General features: G+C 41.1%; 1 protein-coding gene across 1 annotated transcript in view; it reads left to right on the top strand.

The window, feature by feature from the left end:
• Window positions 1-14697, top strand: part of LOC149303139 (tRNA (32-2'-O)-methyltransferase regulator THADA-like) — a 165792-nt gene extending 151095 nt beyond the window's left edge. The window contains exons 33-38 of the mRNA XM_089481345.1: window positions 1378-1745; window positions 3090-3214; window positions 5347-5419; window positions 6737-6881; window positions 14049-14174; window positions 14264-14697. Of these exons, the coding sequence (XP_089337471.1) occupies window positions 1378-1745; window positions 3090-3214; window positions 5347-5419; window positions 6737-6881; window positions 14049-14174; window positions 14264-14697 (1271 nt within the window). The remainder of the gene's footprint in view (window positions 1-1377; window positions 1746-3089; window positions 3215-5346; window positions 5420-6736; window positions 6882-14048; window positions 14175-14263) is intronic.
• Window positions 14698-15389: the final 692 nt, after the last annotated feature.

Here is a 15389-nt window from a genome sequence, read left to right as displayed (position 1 = left end):
TTCGATTGTGGTGGGTTTTGTTGGGCGAGCTGTAATTGAGTTAAGACAGATTTCCTCGGAATATTATATCTGTACGTGTTTAAAATATGTTCTGCTATGGAGTAAAATAATCAGTGACAGTCCCTGCACGCTTCGTGTTGCCAGACCCGTCTTGTAGAATCACCGCATGAACCTAAATGTGTCATCTCCTGTTTTAATTCTTGTGTAACTGATACATAGTAGGGCAGTGGTGTCAAACTGAGAGGTCTCTGGCACCAGAGGGCAGCTATAACAAACAGATGTTTCTACTAAAAGGCCGTTCTTTATTTAGAAGGTGAAAATTACAGTTGAGATACGTCCAGGCCGGACCGGCCTTCTGGCACACCGGGCAAAATCATCCGATCTGCCGCTCCAGTGGCCGCCGGATGGATATGGACGGCTGCACGCTAAACGAGCATAAAAATGTAACGCGCTGTCTGTCATATCCAGCTGTCGGATGTGCTTACGTCATTGGGAGGCCATCGACATTAACGTGCCAGGGCCGCCTCGTTCTCATCAGTCTGGCAATATAATTTTCTTTAATAATAGGACCCCTTCATCCAGAATACCCAAAGAAATTTGTCCAAAAGGCTATGACCATACCCCCCCCCCCAAATCAGGATTGTCTCACCAAAAACGGGACTGTAAGAGGCATGAGTGGTTGACAACCTATTATGTAATACCTACTGCCTGCTGGGCACATGCTGCCACACGCCTGCTTTCTGCATATAGGTTGATGTAAAAGTGTAGTGTGCAACCCTGTGATCTATGAGCTTCTGGGTTAAAAGGAGCCATTTTGCATCCCAGAAAAGTGAGTCTTGTGCGCAAATCACCATAAGCAACCAATGGAATGATCCAGTCAGAAGGAACATGTCATTGGTTGCTATGGTGATATGACCAAAAGTTACACCCACTCTTACCTCTTAGAGGGACATCAGAAATAAAAGGGCGGCCGAGGGATTGGATCCCAAAGGGGTGAAATTCCTTAAAAAAAACAAACAAAAAAAAACAAAGGTATGGAATATAAGATTCCCACGAAGACACGTCTCCCGTATAATAACTTCTGTCGCAGGACCTTACATCTTTCTCCTCTGCTGTGTGCCAGATCACAAAGATCCATTTGTTGGCCGGACAGCTTAGAGCAGCTTGTAATTATATTCTTCGTGGAAGGTTATGTAATTGATGCTGCTAATGTAAATTATGCACATCCCTGTATTTACCCATTATAGTATTTTCACATTAACGTCAGCGCATTTATTTCCCTATTGTGTGTCTTTGAGCAATACATTGTTGCTGTTACATTTAATGTATATATATATTGTTTTTCCAATTTCTTCATAGATGTATACGGCTTCACAGATGATATAGCCGATGTCCTGGAGGCGTGTGGATTGAGAGAAGGCGCGTGTCACACTCACGCGGTTCCTGGTCATGTGCTGTACATGCAGAGTGTTGCCCAGCTGGTTCTATCAGTGCTCTCTCTCCACGTGACGGGAGGAAGCACGGACACGGATCGGTCTAAGACCGGTGATCCTGACTTCCCCGGGCTGATTCACCATATGTTAACGTCAGATTTCCATGAAGTACGCCTGCTGAGTCTTCAGTCCTTGCTGCAATGGGTCACGCTCAGTCCATCGGCAGCTTCATACGCTCATTTATCTTTAGACATTGAAAAAACCCTGTGTCCGATGATAACAAAGGAAACCAACTCAGAATGCTTATGCCAGGTAAATATTTAATGCTATGTCTGTTGAAAATTCTATTTTGGTCACATGGAAGAATTTGGAGTTCGTTTGGGCATTTAGCCATTCGAGATAACGCGCAGAAATGAACAGTAGCCATAACAAATGTGGCCTTTGATAATCCAGTCTTTTAACCCAGCATTCACAGGGGACTCGGATACCCTTAGGCATTATGTGCGGCTGTCCCCAGTGGGCTTCCCATGTAAGAAGGATGTGCTCAACTCTCTCGTAAACTCTTGGGTTAGTGAATAGACCTCTTAGGAGTTCACTTACTAAAGATGGTGTTGGCAATAAAGTTGCAGTTTCATCTACTTGACTTAGCTTTCTGTCATTATGGCTAATACTATGTGGCCAGTGAGGCCCACCCAGAGCTCAGGACCACTGGGCACGTACCTAGGACTTTCTAGCAAAAAATAAATAAAAAATTGCTAAATCACTTATGATTCCTTCTATTAGGCTGCGTTATAATGCAGCTCATTTTCACCGTGGTATATGTGGTCAAGTGCGTGGCCTCAAACAACAGGATAGATATGCACTAATATTCCTTATTAAACTGTTAAAATAAATCGGTAAGAAACCCAGAGCCATTATCTTTATCGACAGATAAATGACTCGTTTACGTTTCATATAAATGCTGCTCTGGAGGTTTTCACACAGGAGTGATGGGAGTGATAAAGGGCCATTGGAACACAGGAGTGATGGGAGTGATAAATGGCCATTGGAACACAGGAGTGATGGGAGTGATGAAGGGCCTCTGTACGCCTATAAATCAGCCGTTTCCAGCTACAATAGTCATTTACAAAATTAACCCCGTCTGCGCTGGATTTCTGATCCACTTTGTGTTATCTTATTGGACAAAATTTGCTTTGCTTTCAAAAACAAGGATAATAAAGGTTCTCTATGTAAAAATAGCATCACTTAGTGATAGAATCACTAAGTGAGCTGTACCATTCCATCAGTTGCTGTGGCGATAAGAAAACTTTTGTCGCTTATTGTATATAACCCTAAAGTGTGAGAGCGGATGCCCTCCTCTCTCGTGCTCATTTCTCTATTGATAAAAGAGAAGAGCTCAGAAAACATGCGCAGGCACATTCTGCCACGTTGACTTATTACAATAGAAAAATAAAACACAGATTCAAAACAAAAAGCTACTTCTTCCAAAACCAAAGACCTTGCACTTAATAAGACAATTGTTCTGTATATCTTTTCGCAGAATAGTTACTTCTCTATCCTTACCGCGAGAAATGGGGAGAAATAACTAGCACGCCGTACCTTTTTGTTTTCTTGCGCTCATATGTCCAAAGTTATTAAACTGAAAATTCATTTTAGGTGCTGAAAATCTGTTATGAACTGGATGCCAAAAAGATACTTTTAATGGCCAAAAACCATTTCCATGTGGAGGCAAGGGATTTTTTGCAACTGATCGTAGAACTCGCGTCTACAAGAAGCCACAGGTGTGTTTAAATAATTATTAGTAATTAAATTACTCCAGTTTGTCAACATATAATTCAAATATTTATTGTGTTTTTCGCTATATGATGCCTGTTCCAAGAAATGTGATATATTTCTGTAAATCTGGTTTAATCCCATGCTGTAGCTCCAGGGGCATATGGCCGTACTTAATAAACAGACAATGTTAGCTGATGTACGCTGTAACCCTTTCAGCGAAGGCGATGAAATCAGATGTTTGGAATGTTGGGAGAAAGGATTCACCTACAAACAGGCAACTCGCTCGATTTAGGGAAAAGTTTCTTACCCATCGCAACTCCCCGAGATCTAGTAAGAAGCTGGCAGGGGCCGAGCCGTAACCCACCCAAATGGGCTTTCTCCATTAAGATTTCTCCATTAAGAGTGTGAGGCTCATTGCAAAAGAAACAAGGGCCCCTCTTATCTTCACACAATTCAATTTATTAGACAACCCTGGTGGATGTGGAGAAACTCCAGACGGAGGAGCTGGGCTGTAAATATTGTGATGGCAGACATATAGTGCCTTTCAGCAGAGCTGTCACTGTGATTAAAAGCTAATTGCTTTTCCAAAATAAAGAGGGGGGATTCGGCAGCTCTGCTCCACGATGGGACCATTCACATTAAATAATTGTAAAAAATCAAAATATACGTGTGTATATTTTCTTCTGCTTTTACCCTAACAAAAGTTTTAAGATCAACTGTATTGGATGTTGGTGCAGATATTCCGGGACAGTGTGTTTTCCATGGTGTTAAAAACATTGGCTAGAGCCCATCTCAAGCATGGAGAAAGAACACTTCGTAACATATATTGGTTCTTAATAAACCGTTATGTCAAAATGTATTTATAATGAAGAAAAACTAATACGTTCTCCTCGGCTTCCTTGCACCAAGAGCAGTAACACGCTGATCCCTGTAATACGGGGTGGCAGAGCTGTCCCTTTAAAGGTGCTGTTCCACCAGAATATAACTTTTTAATAACTAAACTAGGCTGACCAATTATATAATTTTCACTTACTGCCGACTGGCATTTGATTTTTATAAAGCGCTGCTCTGCAGTAATTGAGAGATATAGCTGATGAATTCCATGAGTTTATACAACTCACTTACTTCGGGGGCCAGCACCGATCAGCGATTAAAGATGTGTCCCGGAAAACATAGTCAATGAGGTTGAGCTTAATTATGCTTTGGCCAATTCATATAACCAAAACCTCTCGTTTATATTATGTTTATATATTTGTTGCCAACTTTATTAGGGTAAGAAGCGCAGACAGTTTCTGTTTTTTGTATACATTGTACAGCCAATACACTGTATTTGCAGCATGCTCACACTGTTTGGTAGGCCTCGTATTATACATTTGTATTATTTGAGCCTGAGACTAGCTCAGCGCACCGACATTTTTTCTTTTCCCAATGAGGTTGCCCTTGCCTATCGTTAGAACATGCTTGATGAAGGGACCTGAGAGGTCTTGAAAGCTTGCGATGTATATTTACTCAGTTAGCCAATAAAGGTATCATTCAAACTCCACTTGTCTCCTATCATTAGAATGACAGTCTCTCTTCCTCTGCACATCTATCTCTATTTTGTGAAGTCGCACCACAAGCGTTGTAGTTGGTATTCAATCTCAAACTTTCCAACCTCCCGCATTCAGCAGGACGGACTCCAAACATATAACATGCATATGGCCTCCCGGTTGTTGGTCAGTTGGCCCTTCACTAAAGCCGTGTCCAACAATTCTTACGGTGACAGGCCTTTTATATGTAGTATTTGAACCGTTATTCCTAGTACTGCTGAATGTCTGAACCAGAAGTAATTGTGTAACCATGTAAGACAAGCCTTACTATCCAGTCGAGAGAACCGAATAATGATTTCATGCAATATTTACTTATTAAGCCTGCGTACCCCATGCAGGTACGGAGAAGGTTTATATTTATTAGCCAGTATACCTTTATTGGATAAATAACCCAAAAGCAACTCTTGTCTGGTGTGAATGTGTATTCTGGTGCTACAAATTCAGTTTGGATCTGATGCTGAAGACAGTTTCCAGAAAGTGAAAACGTGTTTGGATATGTAAGTACTCCGACATATAGCACTCTGTTTAATTTCTTTTTCTTTCTTTAGCCTAGATATACAAAGCTCAGCCTTAAAACTCTCATCAAAGTTGGTCATTCGTCTTGTTGCTGAGTCCCAAGAGGTACGGTTGGTTCCAAGAATTATTTAAAGTCTGTGTTCAGTTCTGTTTAAATGTTATCCTGCTGATGTTTATCTCTCTCTCTCTCTCTCTCTCTCTATCTATCTATCTATTATACAGGTATCTTGTTTATTTCCCACTTCACATTCTGCCTAGTTCCAGGATAGGGGTTTAATAATGCCCAACAGTGCTTCATAGTTCATACTAGAAAGAATCAGTTCTGGGTTATTTGTGTGAATTCTTTGTCAGTGCAATGAAAAAAACTAACTATACATTTGACATAAACTTCAAGAAAAGACTAAATAGGAAACAGAGGGCTGTGTTTTTGTGTGGCTCATATGATCTAAAAATGCCGCTGTTCATACAACCTATACAGTATTAAATAGATTTTTGTTTTGCATTTAGATGAGAGGGGGCTGGAGATCATAAAATCAACTTATACATAATATAAAATTTCGAGATGTAATTAACAGACCTTTTAAAAACATCTCCCTACAGCGTCCCTAGAATAATCCATTGTTTAGTTGTTCCTCAATGATTGAGGAAGAAGCACCAAGGCATGAAGCCAGCATATAGTGGTGGACTTTTAATAAAGGGATGTTGGACCCGGGTCTTTGGTGTTTGGTATTCACACATTGGTTTGTGTCCAAGGATCAATGTTTCCTTTGCAGTAGATTTGTTAGATAGTAATAAGCATCTGGAGAAAGCCTGTAGAGCAGAGACAGCATTGGGTCCCATTCTTGGAGTCCACAGGCTGAGGGGGCTGTAGAGAGATATGTTATATGACTGAGGAAGAGGTAAGAGAAAATGAAGTCCAGGTCTTTTCACAGACCCCAAATACTTGTAAATTGTGATCATTATCAAAGGCCAAGCACCTAGTGCCTTCTGTGGGAAGACTTGGACCCTATGAATGTCACTGGTGAGTTTTATTGACTATTAAAGTGCTGGATGCTTAGCAGGGGGTCACCATGCTGTAGAAGGTCAAGCAGAGAAAAGGTACTAAGCATTTAGTCGGCTGCTTTTAACTTAGATACATTTGGAATTATACAGATAAGCATATTTTGCGCTAGTGTGGAAGGTCAACAAATACTGCCTTTCAGACAGCTTTGCAACATTTTTGCAGGAACTTTTACCCTGCAATTAAACTGCTGCCCAAGTAAGAGACCCCAGCCTTCCCTCCTTCAGGGGGATCTGTGGGGATTTGTGCAGCATGTAAGCCCATATAATCTTAGCTTCATCTCAAGGAACACAAGAGTTCTTTTGTAGAGCTGTATCAATTATATTGTGTGATTTGTGGATTTAATCTCTGTATTAAAACAGGCCCCTGAGTCAGACCTGCGGGACTGGATTGCTCTGCTGGTGCATTCTTGTGAAGATGAAGTCCAGACTGAAAACAAAATGGCGGCTGCAGAGGTCCTCATTAATACTGCCCCGTATCTCCTCCTCTGTCAGCGGCCTGTACTTGGTAAGAATATTTTTACACATGTTACTTATTCTTTACTCAATGTATTGATATTGCAGACGAGTTGGCATCCTCAAAGGTTTTGCTGAAGTTACAGCTTTAAAAATGTTTTGGATATTGCAGCTTTGTTTGATCACGTATGAAGTAAGCCTTGGTGATACTGTGGTTTTTTTCGGGTTTTTAGTTTTCTGGAATTCATCTCTCCTTAGTCCTACACAATAAATCTATCATAGGTGTTTACATCTCGCCTTGGACAAAGTGGGGATGACAAAGAAAAAATTTGTATTTCTCCAGGCCAGTACATTAACACAAATGGCTGGTGGTGGATATTAAAGGGGCACTTCTGCGTCCCAGGCAGCCTCCTGAATACATATTAAAGTACTTACCTTATGGAGAAGCTACAGCGCCCACCTCCTCTGTGATCTGATGTTTTGATCCACTGATTGGCTGCTGGCAGGAAAGTACTCCCATTGAAATCACATGACACGTATCATACAAGCTTGTATTTTCTGGTGACATAGATGTGGGCTCCTTGGGATTTGTGGGGTCCAGGACAAGAAGTTGTTTTTGAGGCCTCTTTCCCTTTAGGAACTGGCAAGTAGGACTCCACCTGTCCCTCTCACTCACGGTCCCAACTTGTCATATTCCACTGCTCCAGTATGCAGAGACCATGAGGGAAGGCAGTGAGGAGCAGACTTGTGGGCCCTTGTAAGAGCCTTGCTTGTCCTTGTCACATGGCCACATACTCTTTTGAGAACAACAAACCCAGGACCCTTGCATGTTGAGCACGTTCCAAGCATTTGACCAGATAATGCAAGTCACTGAATGTTTCTGCAGTTCTCAATGTGCTGGTTTCTTGTCTATTTAGGACCAAAGGAGTGACTAGCTGGTTTCTGGTTATGATGACTCTCCAGTAGGTAAATAGAGTACCTAAGAGCATTGTATGTTCCGACGTGTAACTGCAGAAACCGCTGGCAAGCAGCCAAATGCTGCTTTCCCCAAACTTATTAGTTATTATTACTTTATTTGATCTTAACTGATTTTGGTGTGTCAGTTGCAGGATTCCTAGAAGTGTTGTTAAGCCCTTCTGAGTCAATCTTTTAAATTAGACCTCATTATGGATTTGGCATTACATAGTATTCATGGTTTAAAAAAAAAATTAAAAAACCCTTTTGTGTTAAACTCTATTTTGTATCTTCCCAGCTTATCTTCGTCTTTCCTTTAAGGCGTTCAAATTACTTGAAACAAATTTTAATTGTATCAAATTCTTCCAAATGCATCCAAAAGTCACGCCTGTGTCATCGTCATCAATGATTGCATGATATCTAAGAAACAAAAATTTTAAATGTCTGACTGTGTGAAGAGAGGAAAATAACTTTGATTACTAGGGGGTCTGCAAACTAAATTCTGCCCAGGTCCAAAGAAACTTTCTTTTTGGGTTGCCCTGAATATGGTTTGAGATCCCTGTGTTTTAAATATTTTAATTCCAGACCTACAGGACGTTATTCTTGTGCCTTAAGATAATGTTGTCTACTGGATACTATATAGCAAAATTACCAAAAATCTCACATTCCATGTCCTCTGCACATGCGCAGTGCTGGTTTTGGTAAAACAAATGCTTTTTGGGGTTTTACTAAACTAGTGACCGAATAGACCCTTCTTTGTTTGTATATTTATGGGATTCGTCTCCGGGTATCCCTGATACCAGGACAGCAGGATTAGGTGACTGGACGGGTGATGTCTTACCTGTGGCTTTGGATCATTGTGTCTGACCACGTGCGACACACGTTCTCGTTTCCCGTATCAGAACAGATCTCCAGTTGGTCTTTTCCAAGCAGATGTTGCTTTCCTTGCGTTGGTTATGGGTTTTGTAGCCTTTTGTTTGAGGAAATCAGTGTTTTCCAGTGTTTGTTTCAGCCCTCGCAGTAGGAACATATGCGATGGTACCCGATAGCTTTGCCATGGACGGTGGTCTGCTAAACGTGAGAAGGGTGGAAGCTGGAGCCATGGAGATAATGGCATCTGTCGGTGGGTTTCTGTATACAGCTAATGTTATCGTTTTGTCTCTGAAGTTTACATGATATGTGCAGAGATCCATTCAACATCACATTAACGATACGTGTTAGCTAGAAGTGCTTTAATATGGTTTAGTGAAGGAAACCTGGTGTCTTATTTAGGTGTTCTGTCACCTTACCTAATTTTATTGGTATTGGATTTTAGGTTTGCAGAAGTGTCCCAGTAGCGATTGAATCTTGATTTCTCGTACATAATTCACTTTTTCCACATGGTACATTTTACAATTCACAAAATAGATTACACACATCAGAATTTTACGCAGTATATAGATTAAAAACGTATCTTTTGGGCATAATACAGGAGCAGCCATCTTAACATACTGTTCTGTCACTGCTATGGGAAAAACGTCAATATCTAGCTTATTGAACTACAACTCCCATAATTCTAGCCAGCCATTTACAATAGCAGGAACCGTACATGTGAACCATTTATGCAAAAATATAAATTGCTTCTTCAATGTAGTTACACCGTGTTCTAACTATCAGTTAGTAAATATATGCATAGCGTGGATACTAAAGAATATTTTAGGAAGTCTATTCCAGGAATTATTTTTCAGACAATATTCACGTATTAACGTATTGCTTAGAAATGTAGTTAATTAGCATTAGTGGGAAAATGATAGGTGCATGAAAAAGGGGAGAAGACATTATTCTATGACATCATCATACCATGTTTAGACAACTCTATTTCACTAAAGAATCCAATCTTGCTGATTGCTCTACATTTAGCCTTTTTGTAAAATTACAACCTATTAGCCAATATAATTATTAGATACAAGGATGGTGCCAGTTGGAATATGTGGAGTAATAGATCTCACGGTTTTATTTGAGCACTCCGGGTAACTTCTCTCCCCTGTGTGCCTTGGAAAAAGGGCCGGTTACCCTCCTCTCTATCCTTATTCATTTGGGTCGCACTAAGTCTTAGCTGTCAAACACTCCTGCTCTGAAAGCACTTTAATAAACACTGTGTGTAATTGATTTCCAAGGTAACAAAGCAAGCCAAATATTTGCCTATATGACAATTAGATTACTTTAGGCCTGGCAGTAAATGCTGCATTGATTACATAGGGTGGGTGTTTGGATAGTGTCTTCTTTGGCTGCGCGGATGCTGATTGCAGAGGTGCTTCCAATCTGGAATGATAAGTAAAGACGGGCAGATGGAGGCTTCCTTCCCTACATTGTTTCCAAACGTTACTTTGGCTTCTTGGTAAATCCACTAGCACGATGCGTTTATAATCCTGCCATCCGTACCAAAAGGTGTCTTTTACTTCATAACTACAAACCAGGAGAGTGTGCTGAGAAGAAGCCTTTGGTTGTATAGATTTTGCTTGTCCATCTGCCATATATATATATATATATATAGCAGAAGTTGGATATGTTTATGGTTATTTTTATCCATCTAACCGCTTAGTACCACTGAAACGTTTACAGGATGAATATATTTAATATCTCTTGCTTTTGGGTCATCTCTATTGTGTTCTAGCAACCAATACACGATCAGCCACAAAGCAATCAATACTGTGTGGCTTGTGGATGAGGCAACCATCACACCTGCAGATAAACGTATTTAAGGGCTCCTTGACTTTGGTTGAGTTAAATTGTATAGACAACAGAAACGTTTTTTTCCTCTCAGACTAAAATGTAAGTAATGAAGTGAGGTGTTAGAACGTTGCTGATATTTGAGCCGAGTCTTTCAGGGTGGGCTTTTTGCGCTATTCGTCATTAAAATAGTGTGTGGCTGTGGTGCTAGTCTTTTACTTTCTTGCCCCAAAGATGCGTTCAGAGCTTAGTAAGTCCTTCATTTGAAACGTGATGGATGTTGCTGATGAAGAAAGTCCATAATGTCCGGTTGCGTGGCTGGCAAACAATCCAACTAAATGCTTTATTGATGTGGCTCCAACATTGCTTTTGGTGCTGGCTACCAGAATCAACAGTTGGAAGTCTTGTAGCTCAAACAATTTGCCCTCCGTGGTCATATGTACGACAATCCAGTCCAGTAGGTGCCCTCCGCATTCTTACCTGGAATTACATTACATTTCTGCCCTAACTGCCCTTATAAACAATTTACACTTTACATCATCGTATGGTAGAATCTCTATCTATGAAAAAAGCTTACTTTTTTTGTAAGGAATAATATGATTCTTGGTTCGCTTTGTTATGTGATTTTGTTGACTCAACTAACCAGGTGCCTTTTCTGTTGCTATTTGCTGTTTCTTGAAAAATCCACACTTAACATGCGGCAGGTAGTCTCCATCAACATCAGCCTTGTGTACCTAAGCAAATTTTAGCTGCCTTCAACTGAGTGACCGGAGGTACTGAGCACAGAGCTGGAAAATTCATTAGAGAGCGTTCCAGACGGTTTGTGTACCCGTCTTCTGCATCACGTACTTGCATGGATCACTGTAATATACACAGCGTTAACTCAACAGTACGTGGATGCCGGCTCTTCTGCTGCAGCGTTACCGTTTAATATAAAGTGAAATCGCTGCTAGGCCTGTGTTTGTTGTACGATTGCCAAGTGATTATGTGTGACAGTAATTTCTTTGTCCCGCTAATGACTCTGGTATCAGACATTCTAGAACCACCTCGAGACACGAATGCGTGTTTCAAGCTTATATATATGTCAAAAGGATTTTGGTGCAAAAACTAAACCAGATGAGTTGCAAAGAAAATAAAAACTGAATTGCTGCCTGTTCCTAATCTTTGCAATGGTTTTGCCTTTGGCCAGCGCCAAAATACCGGGTTACTCCAACCTCCATCCCTAGCGTAGAACTCAAATAACAATCGACAAACACAAAGTGCTGTCCACCTCCAAAACAGATAATTGGCACATTGGGCGCTTATCCTAACTTCCGATTTTCTGCAATACGATGTATCACAGCTATTGTATCACAATTTATTTATATGAAATCTGTTCTTTTGCGAAATATGTTAGTTCCACATACCTAGTTACCTTACCTTAGGTGAAGAAGAAAAGAGGAGCCGACACCATCATAGCTTTTAGCGTAACCCTGTCAGCTATGTAATGAAATGAAACAGGTGTTTGCTAACAAGCATAGACTCCAAAATAATATATGAAATCTATAGAAATGCACAGAAATAGTGTTCTGGTGCACTTGTGGTAAAACCTGCTAAGGCGACTTTATATAGTCTGGTAATTCACAACTTTCAAAACAATGGGTCAGTTACCAGGGGCAGGCTAGCCCCAGGGACAAGAGGGCAATTCTTGGTCCGGTCCAAAATTTTAGAAAGTCAGACCTGAACTTTGTAAGCAATTTTAAGACCAACTTTTCACCTCTATGTAAAGAGGAGATGGCCCACCCAGATTCTCAAAAAAGAACACAATTCATTGTCGCATTAGAACATTGACGATTGTTCCTTCTCCATCACCCGTACACACTATTGTGCCGCCACCTTCCTTTGTCCTAGTAAATCCCTACACACACACCTGTTCTGCCTCCTCCCCTCTATACAGTCATTTTAACCTTATTTAAGTTTGTATAAACAGCCTTAATTCTAGGGAAGAAAATGTTTTTTTTCTGGCCTCCCAGAGCTGCCACTCCAAGATAAACATTTAATGCGAAAAGCAAAGAATGTGATAATATATGTGCTTGCCGGCATTGCCTTGTCTTATCTGTAAGTCTTTGTCCAGTACACCTATATTAAGGTATCATGTTCCTTCAGCCCAACAAATTCCTGCTTAGACCCACATGCCATTCGCATTCTCAGCCTCCAGCAGCCTAAGTCCCTTAATGCTGTTCCTACTAAGGTCACGTTTTAGTACAGTGTCCATTTGAAACATTCCCTAAGACTTTGCTATTAGCTAAACTGTAAGTTAGTGCATAGGTTGGTCATCATGGAAGTTCAACGCTAGTGAAGTTTTCTTGCAAGAAGTTGGCTGTCCATAATGCATGGGTAATGCAAAGAGATGCCACCCAAGAAGTCCCACTCGCCTAGCACTGTATTATTTGGGGTCTACTTAGCCCTTTACTCAGGAGAAAGTCACTGGAGTTCAGTCTTTACAGTGAAGAAAATAGATATACCTGTATGAGCCAAGGAGAACATTGAGATTTTAGTCAACATTGATACCTTGTATTGAGGCAACATAGAGTCACATAAGCTTCCTGGGCCTCAAGATCTCTTCCTTCCATCTGAAAAAGTGACCTCTAAAGGCCCAGAGGCTTGGGTGACTTTCCATAATTTCCTCAAGAAAAGGATAAACACTCCGCTATTTATTTTGCATAACCTCATTTTAAGTCCCTTGCTTTCCTTTAAGTGTAATTGTAATATATCCCTTACAGATGGCGTTGTCTCCTATACTTAATTAAGGTTTATCTATCCACAGCCTGTGTTGTAAAACCGTTACCCAGCACACATAATTTCCTTCGAAACGGACGACACGAATATATGTTTATATACGTTATTTCATACTCACTTTTTCTTATCTTCCTGGAATTGTCCTGAGAGAATTCTGGGAAGACGAGCTCTGCTTTAAGGAACTAGATGTCATACAAGAGAGTACGTTTGGCCATGCGATACAGGTTGTAAAATTTACAGCGCTTAAAATACGGTAGATATTTCTGTAGGGTAGTGACTGGGAATGTGGTAAATCTCATCTTAATCTACATGTCTTGTAAATTCTCATGAGCTCAATCCACTGACATTTCTCAGATCACAGGCTGGGAATAAAGCGATAGTTCTAGTTATTCTGGGCAACAAAAGACCCAGAATTCTAACATTCTGGTGGCGTATTCCATTCTTTTTCAAATTCTTACAATATTTATCAGTGATTTTTTTAAATAGAAAATGCTCTCAAGCAAAAACTGAAGTGTCACATGTTGTTGAGTGTGGGTCAAAGGAGAGGGCTTGATGAGTCCAAAAGCCTACTGGGCATATTTATATACATGTTGTTGGCTACATGTTAGGCAAATTAACTTGTAGGTTCTTATTTGACTGTAGTTTTTAGCAAAATACACATCATTCAGTACAGTTTGCAAAAAGAATTCTGTTCCTAAGCTAGGCCTTTTCTGTTATTTTCAGATACATTTCTTGAACTACTCCATGTCGCATTATCAACGTGTATTTTTTTCTGCAGGTCTGTCGGAGACATTAAACCTGTGGAAGTGTGTAGTTCAGCTGCTGCAGTGTGAGGATCAGGATGTCCGAGACACAGCTGCAGATATTATCAGAGTAGCTCAGCGAAGCAGCTTGTCTGGATCAGGTAGGAACATGAATGCTATCAATATTATATTATATGCATTGAAACCCCCATACTGAACACAGAGTCTGTGACTTCCCGCCCCCACGCAGGCCGCAGGCTCTTTGGCTTCCCGCCCCCGCGCAGGTCGCAGGCTCTTTGGCTTCCCGCCCCCGCGCAGGCTGCAGGCTCTTTGGCTTCCCGCCCCCGCACAGGCCGGCGGGCTCTTTGGCTTCCCGCACAGGCGGCAGGCTCTTTGGCTTCCCACCCCCGCGCAGGCTCTTTGGCTTCCCGCCCCCGTGCAGGCTCTTTGGCTTCCCGCCCCCGCGCAGGCTCTTTGGCTTCCTGTCCCCACGCAGGTCGCAGGCGCTTTGGCTTCACGCCGCAGGCGCTTTGGCTTCACGCCGCAGGCGCTTTGGCTTCACGCCGCAGGCGCTTTGGCTTCACGCCGCAGGCTCTGAGAGAGTACAGTATCTGCGTGCCCCTTGTGTGTTGTAAAGGTCTAACAGCTGTGCAGTGGCTGAAGACTGTTTTATCAGAAGTGTAGAAGAAAACTTGCTTAGTGCAGCATTTCCTAATACCGACAGAATTAGTCAACTCTGCTCCTGTTTGGTTTCTTCATCAAATTTTCAACATACCAAGTAACATATTGCATAAACACAGCCTTCTTCATTCTTCATACACAGCATCCATTGAAAATCATCTAGCAGTTTATGGATTTTAGATGCGGGATTGGTCACAAATGATCAGCACTTTATCCTAAACATGGAAAATCTGGAGGAACTGACCAACCACTGGTGTTTACGATTTATTTTAAATATATCACCACTTTCCCAGGCTCTGTGTTTGAGTTCCATTGGATCAACAAACCGCAAAGATTGTGGAAACTGAAATTGCTTTAGTGTGCTGAGGATAGTAGAATGAAATGTTAAAATGCTTTAAACATATATTTAACTTACTGAAGCGGAGCCTTGTTTACATAAATTAAAAATATGCATGGTTAGGGGACAAGCATGCAAGAAAGAATTTTTGGGAGAATGGGTCTCTTAAAGGAACGGTGTCATTGAAAAATGGTATTCTTATTTTTAATGTACCGTATGTGGAGGTTTTTTTCGTGTGTACTCCAATGCATTGTACTGAATGCAAATTGGTTCTTAACATAATAACATAGCATACATGTGATTGGCGGCTGCTACTCACAATGATTTCAGTGGGAAGGCATCTCCCATTGAGTAGAAT

This window comes from Sceloporus occidentalis, unplaced genomic scaffold (genome assembly GCF_023333645.1).
Source record: "Sceloporus occidentalis isolate IW3139 unplaced genomic scaffold, rSceOcc1.0.p SCAF_15, whole genome shotgun sequence".
In the NCBI taxonomy this organism is placed as follows: Eukaryota; Metazoa; Chordata; class Lepidosauria; order Squamata; family Phrynosomatidae; genus Sceloporus; species Sceloporus occidentalis.
This window is presented reverse-complemented; position numbering and strand designations above follow the sequence as displayed.